Genomic DNA, 12,751 nt, shown 5'->3' with positions numbered 1-12,751 from the left:
CTCTGTGTTCCCCAGTCCTGCAGATCATGCTGTGAATGAATCAAGTCACTGCTCCTGATTTATCATACTTCTGCTTACTAGGGGAAACTTGAAAGACAGAGATTCTACATCATTTCAGGGAGGGCTCTTAAAATGCAGAGAGATTTCTGTGGGCTCCACATAAATACTGAACTATGTATTTACTAAGTGATTTTAAATTGTTATTTTGATCTCTCTTCTGTTGCTAACAATATGGAACAGGATGGAGAATCAGTCATTTGGGTTTATTTACATTCTGTAGAAAACCAGAACATTTTTCCCACCTTAGCAGAATTTCTTAGAACCTAAAGAGAAAATGACTCGATAAATCTGCTTCTCAAAACTAAGCAAAGCTGTTGTGTTTCTGTGGCCTTTATTCTCTATTTTCTGTCCTCTCTTTCAGGTGGCCAGTGCTTCTCTTGGGGATGGAATGAACATGGCATGTGTGGTGATGGCACAGAAACAGATGTTCGTGTCCCAAAGCCAGTCGAAGCTCTTGGCTGCACAAAACAGATCTTAATTGGATGTGGGGCAGGACACTCCATGGCCCTCTGTCAAATTCCTCACTAGACCCAGCACACCTGGAATCATAACATCATGTATGTGGATGGACATCTTTGGATTGTGTAGCTCAGTGGTGCTACAGGAGAACTGCCCATGATTAACACAGGAGCTGGAAACTGCAGATATTTTTCCTAAATCCAAAAGGAATGACTATGCATGAAAAGCTGTAATATTTTAAAAATTGTTTTCTGGGTTCTTGCCACAGGAATTGACTTTCTTACCCACAGATAGAATTACAGACATTCTGATTTGATGGAATACAACTGAAAACGGATTTACATTTTCTTGTTCTTCTGAGATGTTGTTGAGGAAGAAACTGACTGGCTAACAGCTTATTGGTGTATAAGTTCAGTCTGAAGATATGGTCTGAGAAGGTAGTTTGTTATTGTACCTTTACATCATGATATGTTGTACCTGCCAACTTCTACTGTGGTTGTGAGCGCCCAGCAGCTCAGAAAATTGTTTGTGTCAGAAAGAAATGCCAGTGAACATGACTAGATGCATACACACATTTTAAGCAGAATATTAAGATTAAAAGAAAAAAAAAAAAAGCAATGTAATTTTGAAGGCTGGCAAAAGGGGAAAATGAGGCCCTTTTGAACTAGCTTTGTCTGGATTAAACTGTGAAAAGAGCAGTATTTTTCATGGATTATGTTCTGTGCCAGACATCAGTTTATTATAGATTTACAGGGATGCAAATCTGCATGAATTATCATTGACTTGCAAACCAGACCTGAAGTTTTTGAAGCTACTGCTCAGGGAAGGAAAACTTCTAAGAACTCTTAGAAACAATCAAAAAGTTCTTACCAAAAGGCATAAATCAGTTGTAGCTGTTGAGGACAGCTTGAGCCAATGTAGCTCCTGTGTTTTTATCTGCTTTGGAATAGGAAGACATTAAAATCTAACCAGAAAGATTTTAGTAGCTCTCCAGCCTAAAAGGCAGAGCAGAATGCTCCTGGTAATTTCAGGTTCTCTTCTGTTTTGCGGTTGCTGTTCACAGCGTGCCCACAGTACTTGTTCCAGGTGGGGGCTTGGCAGAGAACATAGGCCTATCATGTGTTTTGATATTAGAAAGGAAAAAGTGTGAAATGAGATGCCTTTGGATATTATTAGCTAATAATATAATTATTATTAGCTGCCTATGTTGAGCAAAATTTTGGAAGCTATTTATAAAACTATTTTTTTCCATACAAATATAGTGGATGCCATTAAACTGGATGTTTACCACTCACAATACTTATATTTGCTCTGGTATTCAACATATTTCAAGTTCTAAATATAGAGGATTCTACTGTGTAGTAAATGCACCTTTTAATGAGACCTACTGTTGCTAAACAGTGGTTTAGTTTTTAAAGTAGGCTTGCCAGGGAAGAAGCATTACAGAATTACAAAATGCTCAGAGAAAAGTTCTTAGGAAATAGGACATGAAGACCTTCTAATGATGTATCAGCTTACACATGAAGGGGAAGAAATAATATAATAATATGGGTCTGCATGGGTTTTTTCACCCTTGGTTTTACAACAGTTATAGTTCTTGGCTTCACTTTCAAGAGTATTTTATTTTTCTATTCAATATATGAGAAAATTGAGTAGACTACGAAGCTGATTTTAACTATTACAGATACTAAAAGAATAATCAAATGAGTACTCTGCAAAATATGTAGAATTAAGATTTCTATTGTAAAATGTTTTTTTTTTATTCCGTGTGTTAGCTGTGGTTCTTTATGGCAATGAAGAATTCCAGGCTGTGACTTCTTGCACTTTTAATTATATAAGTTGATATTTATTGACTGTTCTAAATGCCACTTTCTGGATACCAAAGCTTCTCTGTTCTATGCACTGAACAGTTTATCGTGCTTTCTTTGACTGGCTGTCTGAGATTTCTATTGTGATCTCTGCAAAATCTGTGTACCAAATAAACATGTTGTCTTGCTTCAGTAATCATCTCTAAATAAGTCTGTTCCTTGATTAATCACAGCCAATATGTGCCTTACATGAGGTTTGCTGGACTGGACATGTTTTGACTGTGTATGCTGTTGCTGCAGTTCATTGCAGAGAAGTCCAACAAATTATGTAACAAATAAATGTGAGTTGCATATTTGAAATTATTTTCAATTTTTCACGCCTGTAACATGAACACACTTTTGGAACACAAAGAATGATTTTGGATGATATGGTGAAGAAAGAAAGGAGTTACGTCAGTTTGTTCTTGGTCTTGATCTGGTGTTTCATATCTGCATCTGATCTTCATCTTTGAAAGGGAAGAACTGTGTTTTTCTCTCCTTTGTTGTGCCTATGTAGGTTGAAGACTTTGGGAAGTAATGACTTTTCTTGATGTAGTGAGTGCTTTGTCATCAGTCAGGGCTTCCAGGTGCTGCTGTAGTACAGAGTGAATAGAATTCATTGTAGAAGATACATGGCTGAATGTCAAAACCAAGTTGGTGCTCATTCTTTCAAGTGTGACTGCCCTGTTTTGTATGTCAGTGGCTTTGTTTGCAGAATAAAGCACTGTACAGAATCAGCTATGGCTGTCTCTGTGAGGAAGGGAACACACAGTGAAAAGTTCCTAATCAAGTGGAAGAAGACAACTTTCCATGCTGATGTTAAGAGTTTATGGCTGTTGCCTATTGATAATCCTCACGGAGAAGGTCAGTCTCTGCAAGGCAAAATGCAGACCCAGTGTGCTGTGCTTCATGGAGTTCTTTAACAGGTCTTCTGTGATAAACAAAGCAAGAAGCCTGTTAAATAAACATTCAGGTTCAAGTGGAAATTAACTGGCAAAGTTTATTATATATATATATATATATATATATTTACAAAAAGACACTGGAACAAGTTAAGCAAGTGTCTGTGCAGCTGCTCTCCCCTCCTATTTTCTGAGGATAAGTAAATCTGCCAGTGAGCTGACATTCATCAGGGAGAACAAGTTGTGAACAGTTGACCTTCAGTCCAGAGAACTTTCAGGCCTTTGGGTGGAGGGGGGAGAAGGAGAAGAAAGCTGTTGTGTGCCTTTCTGTTATCTGAAGTCCTAAGAGATGTGCAGTTGTTACTCACGCAGCCTCCACGTGCACCTGCTCAAGACACTCCTGCTCCGTTTCAAAGGATGTTGGTAGGATGATGTGTGTGTTGTGTCAGAAGTCTCTGTCTCTTGGGGGATTTGTCTGGGCCACTTGGTGGTCACTGATGTCATTCGACTTGGTGTGGCATTCTGAGTTACTTGATGCTTTTATGCTCAGCATCCCAGGCCCTGTATTTGAAGTGTGTTCATTTGAAAGATGGAAGATGGTTTGCCCAGTCACCACTTTTTACACAACACTGAGTTCTCTATCTGCATGTTGGCAGTCCTTTTGGTGTTTGACTAGTCTTGCCATCTGCAGTCATCACAAAGGTCACTTCTAAATGAGTGTCAGGAGCTTTTGCTCAGCTACATGTTTTCAGCACAGAGAATTTGTGGGGCAGGTGGGAGAAGGTGATTTGATTGTGCTTTTTATGGCATGTTTTGAGTCGTGAGACTTAAGAGATGGGGAGGGACAACTGATGAAGGAGATAGGTTTGAATGTACAAGAGAAAGGTGGCCATGGAAAAATATTTACATGAATGGCAATAGAAAGCCTGATACAGACGGCTAAAACATAGGGAAAAGGAGGGGGAGGACAGAGCCAAGATACAGCTCCTGAGGACTGAATAATCTCACGGCATAGCAGCATTCCAGCCTGCCAGTGTGGTAGGAGTGAGATGAGAGACAAATTATTCTGTTTCAAGGATATTATTGTTCTCCCTCTTCCACTGTTTATTTATAATAATGTGAGTTGTTGACTTGCAATGTTTAGGTTTTTTCTCATTCATAGCACAGCTTGAAGTTTCCACTTCTCCTCAGCCAAAACAGCAACATCTGTCTTCACCTTGCAGGCTCAGAAATATTTTGATCAGGCCTCTGATCTAGTCCAGCATTTAACCAAATACTTACTATTTTTCCATTTGATTCAGTGAACTCTGGCTCTGATTGAAACAAGACTTAAATAATTTTGGGACTTCCAGTTCCTTTTCCCTGTGTTAGAAATAAAGATGATAACAGATCTTGGTCACTCTGAGCAATTTTGATATTTTTTATGGTGCATGATAAGTGTTGAGCTTTTTCTTTTAACTAGGTATTTTATTGAAAAGGACTCCAGAACTTTTTATCAGTATTTGAGTTCTGCTTATGCCATTTATTACTAGCTAAAAATTCCAGGGGCTTGGAATGGATACAACCTGGGGTAGAGACACATCTTGTGTGGTTTTGATTGTGATTTAAAATGTGCACAGTAGTAAAGTGCTTACATGGAATTTGCTGACAACTCCAGCTGACACAAAAATAATTGGCCACTTTAAATTTTTACATATAAATGTCTTGATACACAAGCAAAAAAGAGGTAGTATATGGTTTGTTCTTTCCCTTTAGCTTTTGTGCTGTTCTTATTTCCCAGTAAATGCTGATCTTGTATGTTTTGCTCCATGTTAGAAATAATAGCCTTGAATTTAAATGCTTTGCTTTAATGGAAATGGCCTTCTGGGTGAATATAACTGAAGACGCAGGTCTCTATCATATGTTCCTTTGAAGTTAATTCAGAGGAACTGCATGTGTAAAGCCACTGTTATTTTGTAACCCATTTGGATGTTCAAGGACTGAAGGCACATTCTTGAGCTATTTGTGCATTTCATTCAGGTTCATCAGTCAGTTGTCTCAGCATTCACCTGTTTTTAATGCAGCAGCAGTTTTTACTCATCAGTGCCTCTGTAAAGCATCAAAATAGAGTGACTGAAAACATTCAGCAGTGAAAATAGTCTCTGCATTTGAATCATGGCCTGGATGAACCACGTGTTTCCTTGTGGGAGAGTGAGGAAGCATAAATTTAGAGTATTGGGAGAACACATTCTTCATCTTGATTGGAAACAAGAACAACAAAGTAGTTCTTTACGAATAAAAGCTGACTGAAGGATGAGAAAATTCAGGGGTGACATTCATTTTGCAGAATTTTCTCTGGAGTTTTTATTTTGTGACATGTTGGATTTTGTCTCATTTCCAGATACAGGTTTGCAGGTTGGTAGGGGGTGGAGTGTAAGTCAAATTCCCGTGTTGGCTAGCCTCTCTTTCCATTTTTTTCCAACTTCCTCATCTGTTTTCAGGCTGCTTTGCCTGTAGACCACCTGATTATCCAGATACTATGCAGTCTTGGGTAGGAGTTCTGTCTTCAGATCTTGGGGTCGAGACTTTGTAAGTGGAATTTCAGAATTTCAATTCAATATTGTTCCAGTGCTCCCTGGTCACTATAGTTCTTTTAAGTGTATGTGAACACTTTGCTAGCAGACTATGTTTTTACTTTTTCTTTGTATTTAGAAGCAAGCCCAAAAATTGGGAGATTTTTTATGTTCTGACTTGACTTCAGTTTTTGGCTGCAAATGTCAAGTGAGTTTAGCTTTTGTTTTGTTTTTACTGATTTGAATGCACGAAGGCATGTGGCACCTAAATTAGGGCAGCAGAGGAGTTGCCAATCAGTAATGAAAATGTTCTGTCATTTTAACTGTGTGGGTGCTTAATCATTTTCCATAATAATCCTCTGCTTTAAAATACAAAAGAAAAGGGATTCCTACAGGGGCATTGTGTTCTTCTGAAGAGAAGGAAATATGGCATCTTTTAAATAATGAAGAGATACTTCTCTCCTCTGGTGCCTTAGTTCTGAGTAGATAGATTATAATAAATATTCCTTCTTAAATATGGTTTTTCCTCTTTTGACATCAGAACACTTTAAAAAGAGGATAATGTCACAGAAATAGAAGCTGACGCACAAAAAATTAAATTGGCCCAACCAAGGTAACCTAGCATGTCCACGGAGAAGTCAAGGATGAAATTCCCATTTCCTGAGTCCCAGGCCAAGGCTCTACCTTGTAGACTAGTGGTTCCTGATGATTATTTTGGGCAAATCTCACTGCCATTCTTTTGCTCTCTCCTTGTTCTTCTTTCCCACTCACTGCTGATTGCTGTTTCCATTTCTCCTGCTTGCATAACCCATTTTCCAAACTCATCCTGTGTCCTTCTCATTTCCCACCTCCTGAGCTACTGATGCCTTTTCTCCAGTCACCCACTTGCACTGACACCACCCCAGCAAAGCGTGGCCCCGCTGAGCTGCTTTCCCTGGGCTTAAGCCTTGTCTGCTGTTGTGCTGGTGTGACTCACAGTCAGCAGCCTCTGCACAGGCTGTGTCATCCCTGCTAAACCCTTCGAGTCCAGAGGCACTGCAGGTACCTCAGAGTGACAGCTGAGCTAACACAAATGCAACATTTTGGCTTTTGCTGCTCAAGGAATCTCTAGCTTGGGCAACAGGAAAAAAGAGGGAAGCCTTGAGGCACGTGCTTTTAATTTTTGGTACCTGGAGATATTTGGACCTATGCAGTTGCATGAAGTTTTTTAAATGTTCAAGTGGACGCTGAGAGTTGAAAACCTGGCTTTGCCAGGCTGATGCAGGAAAGAAGGTATCTCGTTATAGCATTTGCTTTGTCAGATAAAGAAAGTCGAGAAATGCAGTTCTGACCCTGTTTTTTAACATTCAGTTCAATTTTAATTCAAATATTGTTCTTGATTGCGAATGATCATTTGTATTTCCCTAGGAGAAAAATTTGGCACTTACAGTTCTAGATGAATGCAGAGGCTTTGGAAGTCCTGAACAGACAGGTATTTAATGCCCAAACTCAAGTAAATGAGTGACTTAAAAACAACCTGCATAACTTAACCATGTTTTCATGAAGTGAAGGTAGTTTGTGTGTGAGCTCAGAGGCAAAGTTCCTTCCAGGATATATATGGAAAGCAGAGAAATAGGCTGCCTTGTTTTGAAACTATGAAAGGGATATGCAAACTGACAGTAATATCTTCAGGATATCTTTTTTGTAAGCAGCTCTGTGCTCAGCTCCTTTTTGAATGCTCTTGCCATAGCCCTGCTTGCTCTCTTCTGTATTTCAGTCAGCTCATTTGTCCTAGCAGACATTTGTTTCAGTGATGTATTTTCTTTTTGGCCCTGAAACTTTAGGGAGAGAGGAGGCAATTTACATGAAAAATCACTTTATCCAGATTAATGACTGCTGCACTTGACTATTATCACAGTGGTTTTAGCTAGGGTTTTTTGGTGGTTTTTTTTTTTTTTTTTGTTGGAGTGAGAAAGCAGAAACCTCTTCTCAGAAATTTCTTCTGTCTGAAATTGCAATTGTGTAGACACATCAGGTTGGTCCAGAAAAAATGAGTGTTTTCATGCAGTCAGAGGAAAAGCTGTATGTGTAGAAGGTGTGGTTGATCTGTGCTTTAAGTGTTAGCAAGTCATAAGCCACTAATTGCCAATGGGTTCAGTTGAAGGGTCAGCACTGGGTTTTAGAGCTGGGAACTCACTGCTGAAAGCTGAGTTTACAGAGGAGGTAAGACAGATGTTCATTTCCAGCAGGAAACAGGCAGAGTGTCACTGAACTGCAAAACTAACTTCTGCTCTTACTTACAACGGTGTGAACTCAGAAGTAGCTGGTGGCATTACTGAACGCCTGAAGTCAGAATCTACCCACATGTATAGTTTTAATGCTTTAATAAAGATATGTACCTCCTGTAGGGAGAGGGGGCAGGCTTGAAGGAATTAATGTTTTAATCATAATACCCAAGCAAAAGCTCCTTAACCGCAAGGCAGCAGAGAGGATGTAATAAATTTCTCTTGGGATTCAATGCAACAGCTTCTGAGATTTTCCATTTTTCTCGTTTCCCTCTCACCCTGTGTTGTCAGTCCTGCCACTGTGGTGCAAAGGGAACTCTGGGGTCAAACAGATCTTAAGTTTTTGAGCATCTCCTGAAGGGCAGTGGATGGGAAGTGTGGTTCTGTTTCTGAAGGGTTTATAGAAGTCACCCAGAAGACATGGTTACCTCAAATCAGATTGAGCAGAGAGGAGATTCTAAATGAAAATGAGAATGGGGAATGTAAAAAAGTAGTACAGAAAGACGGTTGTACCCAGCCTGTTCTCAAAGGCTCAGATATAAGAAAAGTGCAGTGGAAGGTGAAGACCTACATGGGACTTACAGATCTGAATTGTTGGTATTCCTTATGGTGATGGAGAATTTGCACTGGGCCCTTGAGTCAGTCTTAAATAAGAAATGCAGCAGATAAATCTGTTTCTGGATTCTTAATGCGTTATGAAAGGAAAAGTTGTTCATTAAGCAAATCCTGGATGAATCTGGATCTTACCTCTGGAGGTAAGAAATTTATCTTCTGAGAATGACGGGTTAGAAACATTGTGAGAAAAACAGCTTTTGGGAGACACTAAAGCCGAAATCAAGTACATAATGCTGTATGAAGGACTACAAAGGAGTTCTCTAATTATGTACAAATTCAGATTATCAGCCTTTCCTCTATTCCTAAAACACAGCTTGAGGTCTTCCTTGTTTTTCTTTTGGAGTAGAGTTTTGTGACAACAAGGTCCAGCTGCAGTTGGGTTTTTTTTTGTGTATAATTTAGCACTTACCAGAGCCATGAGTATTTCTTCTGAGGTTTTTTTGGGTTTAGTCTCTACTTCCTCCAGACTGTAAGAATACTATTCCTTTACATTTCCATTCCCATCAGCAGTTGCAGATGCTGTAGCTTGCCTAGGAGATTGCCAGCTCTTTTGAAGTTCTTCACGTGAGGATAAAGGTGTGTATCCTTCCTTTACAGAAGTACTTTACCAAAAATGCTCAGGCAACTAGAATGCCAGTGGCACATAGTCAAGAGTTGTCATTTGTAGCGTCTAAAATGAAACTTAATCCCACTGTGTTTCTCAGTTCTTATGGGTGCATGTTTTGTGTGGCAAATCAAGTGTGACTCAAACACCTGGATTTCCTTCAGTTTCATATCAGGGGGACTGGTGCAGCTCAGTGAAGAACAAGTGAAGGACGGGGCCCAAAGAAGTAAGAAAAACTGAATTCATTTAATCAGCTAAAAAGACAAACATTTATTAATGTTGGGGAGGGAAAAGGAAGATACCTAGATCATTATAGGGGTTTTTAATCTTCCCTTGTAAAATTACTAATGGTGTGAATTCTTTAGACATCAGTTGTATCAAGTGTTTGCAGGCTTCATTTATTATCTACTAACCAAAATTAGCATTGTAGAACCAAAGCAATACCAAGCTTTTCTCCTACATTTCTGTTGAGAACACTGTATTTATTCAAGATTTTAGAAGCGAGTCTCTGGAAACCCCTGATTGCTTCAGAAAAGGATTCCCCTTTACACTATACAGCAGGCACTGAAACCATGATACAAAATTTATTTTCATGCTAGAATTGTTTTGCATAACATTGTGCATGCATTTTACTCAGTACTAAATTGCATACAATGCTGTTGTCTTGTTTCTTAAACTTTGAGACCATTTATACTTGAGTATTTTCCTGATTTTGTACTATAAGTCCCAGTTTTAAAATAACACCTCTTTTGTTTAAAATTCATACTGATTACTTAATATGAACAATTTATGAAGGGTCTTTACGTTGGATCTATACATCAATAAAATACAACATAACCAGAGCTGGAAAATTAACCAGCTGTTACTGTCAGGTCCGAAGGAAGGTCCCATGTGTCACAAGCATGCCAACAAAAACAGACAGGAAAAAGTTTTTCTTATTTTTATACACTTCTAGTTGGATTAAAAGTTCTTGATTTCCATGTCGGTGTGATGAACTGTGAAGGCGTGGTCAATATGACCGATGACTGCCTGATTGCACTTTTTAAAACCATTACTCTGTATCTTGTATACAAAAAGAAGCGATCCATAGCAAAGAAATGTACAGTTTTATAATGTTTTACATTTTGGCTACAACGATGTATGTAAAAGTAAAGAGCTTTGAAAGAAAATATATAACTTTGCTTTTTCTTTGCTTTTTTTTTTTTTTTTCTTTTTCCTTACTCATACATTTGCAGTGTTTCTCGTGTGTGTGTTGTTTTGTTGTTTTGTTGTTTGTTTTTTTTTTTCATTTTCATTTTTGTCTTCATGCAAGTCATGCTATGGAACAAAAAAATAGATTAAAAAAAAAAATCTTCTACAGTTTTGTTACATTTTGGCCGTAGAAAAAGCCTGCATCTCTAGTACAACTCCAGAACCACGAAGAATCATCCATAAAACCTGCATGGAGCGAGTTAACTTTGTCCAAATGAGAAGGTCTTCTATGCCTGCACAGTTCCACAGAGATGTTTATTAGCCATCAATGTTCATCTCCATCTTGCCTTGTCAGGTCACTCTGACTGCCTCTGTTGGCATATATTTAGCAATGACTGGACTTTCTTTGCAAAGATCTGCATGTAAAGAATACAATCAGTACTTGAGCTTCTTCCCTGCGCTTTTCACATCAAGCTCGGCATCTTAGTGTTAAAGGAAGTAGGAAAAGGTGAAATAGCTACATGCAGAGGCAGCCATATTCTTCTTCAACAGGATTTTTTTTCCCATGCAGTCAGCCAGACTGAGACCTCTCTACAGTGTGTCTGAGTATTGCTTTCAGCTTAAAATAGGTGCTCATGCAAAGTTTCATCCTACTGTGCTTGTTTGCTCAAACTCCTGCAGGGTTCCTATGGCTCAAAAATATCCTGAGAAAAGCAAAATCTTCCATCGTTGGCATGTTTCAGCATCGACTAAACGCCTAACCCATTCCATACAGAGCCAGTAGATCCACCATTAGCCACAATAAGCATATACTAGCAGGATGCACCAGGAAGGAAGCCATCTGGTGCATCTACCCTTCATCCTATGTACTGATACCATGCAGCACGTATGGCCCACCAGTACTACGCCAATGCCTGCCTATTGTCATCTGAGTGCTATTTAGGAGTGTTGTCACCTAAGCATCAGAAGTAACACCGTTTGCAGCAGGTGCTACTGTGAGACATTGCATCTTCAGACTTAGTCACCTGGACTATATGCAACATCGCATAGGCTAATTGAAAGTAAAGCTTTTTAGACCATTCTCTGCTACTGATCCATGCTACAAAATAGATGGGATGGGAGACCAAGAACGTCTCACTGGGCTAGGAGAGCTGTAGGGCGCAGACACTGAGGATAATCCTATCGCTTTTCCACTTATGCCAGCTATGCTGTTAAGGCTCCGTGACATTTCGTAACCTTCATTTAAAAGAAAAATGCAAAGTACAGCATTGGATCAATGACAGAATGGACTAAGAATGAGGTCAACATTGTAGCCAGTTCAATAGCATCTGCATGCACGGACATGCCGAGAGTAGTATCGCTTGCAACATGACTCAGAAGGCCGTTGAAATACAGAAAAAGTTTAAAATATATACATTAAAAAAAAAAATCATCATTTCTCAAGATGGTCAGGCTATGTAATTGATCCTACAGGCAGCAACATGGTTGTACCCTAAAAAAAAGAAGAGTCAGTGGGAGGGATTTTCTATGTCTCTGTCATACACTCACACATACCTCTCCCTTCCACTTCATGCATTGTGACCTCAGGCAAAATTAAGGTTTGTGGTATCTTTGTGGGGCAGGAGGGGGACAAGGCAGCAAAATCTATAGAATTGAATGTGTTGCTATAGAGATACTACTCCTTTGTTCTCAGCGTTAAAAAAAAAAAAAAAAGAAGAAAATTAAAAGAAAGAAAACAAAATCACATGCATTCAGTTTCCCTCCCTCCCTCCCCCCCCCTTCTTCTTCAGGCATGCACGTAAACAGCTCAGCAAGTGTACAGAGAGTTGCACAAACTATGGATGAAATTCTGTTGGAACAACAATTAAGATGCTCTCAACATGTTTCAAACAGGCCAACAATATGCTGACATATATTACTCTTTAGCCAACCAGCCTCTGTTTCATTCAGGAACGAGAGGAGGTTGCAGTGCATCGTGAAAACCATACATTCCCCATCCCAAAGGATGTGCCATTTGGAGTGTTCCCCTGATCCACTGGAACCACCTGAACTCGCCCAGGCTGAATGAACACGGCCAATGCTTATCCAATACAGAATCAAGTAAAACGCTTTGCTACAAAGGTAAATTTTAGAGGATATACTTTCATATGAAAGTCTTGTGGTCCTACTATATCTTTGTTGATGATAAGCTTTAGACTTATAAATACATACACTATCTATAACTGGCATTTACTGTAACTATTGCCCATCATACAAT

General features: G+C 39.1%; 2 protein-coding genes across 6 annotated transcripts in view; one reads left to right on the top strand and one right to left on the bottom strand.

The window, feature by feature from the left end:
* The window catches only part of SERGEF (secretion regulating guanine nucleotide exchange factor), a 142,735-nt gene extending 140,048 nt beyond the window's left edge, over positions 1–2,687 (top strand). The window contains 2 exon segments of the mRNA XM_015629982.3: positions 422–571; positions 574–2,687. Of these exon segments, the coding sequence (XP_015485468.1) occupies positions 422–571; positions 574–611 (188 nt within the window). The 3' untranslated portion in view covers positions 612–2,687.
* The window catches only part of KCNC1 (potassium voltage-gated channel subfamily C member 1), a 125,797-nt gene that overhangs the window by 8,060 nt on the left and 104,986 nt on the right, over positions 1–12,751 (bottom strand). For 2 of the 5 annotated variants that reach the window (XM_015629981.3, XM_015629979.3), the window contains one exon: positions 9,681–10,910. The exons of 2 other annotated variants lie outside the window; for them this stretch is intronic. In XM_015629981.3, coding sequence (XP_015485467.1) covers positions 10,846–10,910 — 65 coding nt within the window. In that variant the 3' untranslated portion in view covers positions 9,681–10,845. Of the gene's footprint in view, positions 1–9,680; positions 11,731–12,751 lie in introns of those variants that run through there. One more of the 5 variants, XM_015629978.3, reaches the window with a different exon arrangement.

The sequence above is a fragment of the Parus major genome, chromosome 5 (assembly GCF_001522545.3).
Source record: "Parus major isolate Abel chromosome 5, Parus_major1.1, whole genome shotgun sequence".
NCBI classification, from domain to species: Eukaryota; Metazoa; Chordata; class Aves; order Passeriformes; family Paridae; genus Parus; species Parus major.
Note: the sequence above shows the minus strand (reverse complement) of the source record. Positions and strands in the feature narration are given on the sequence as shown.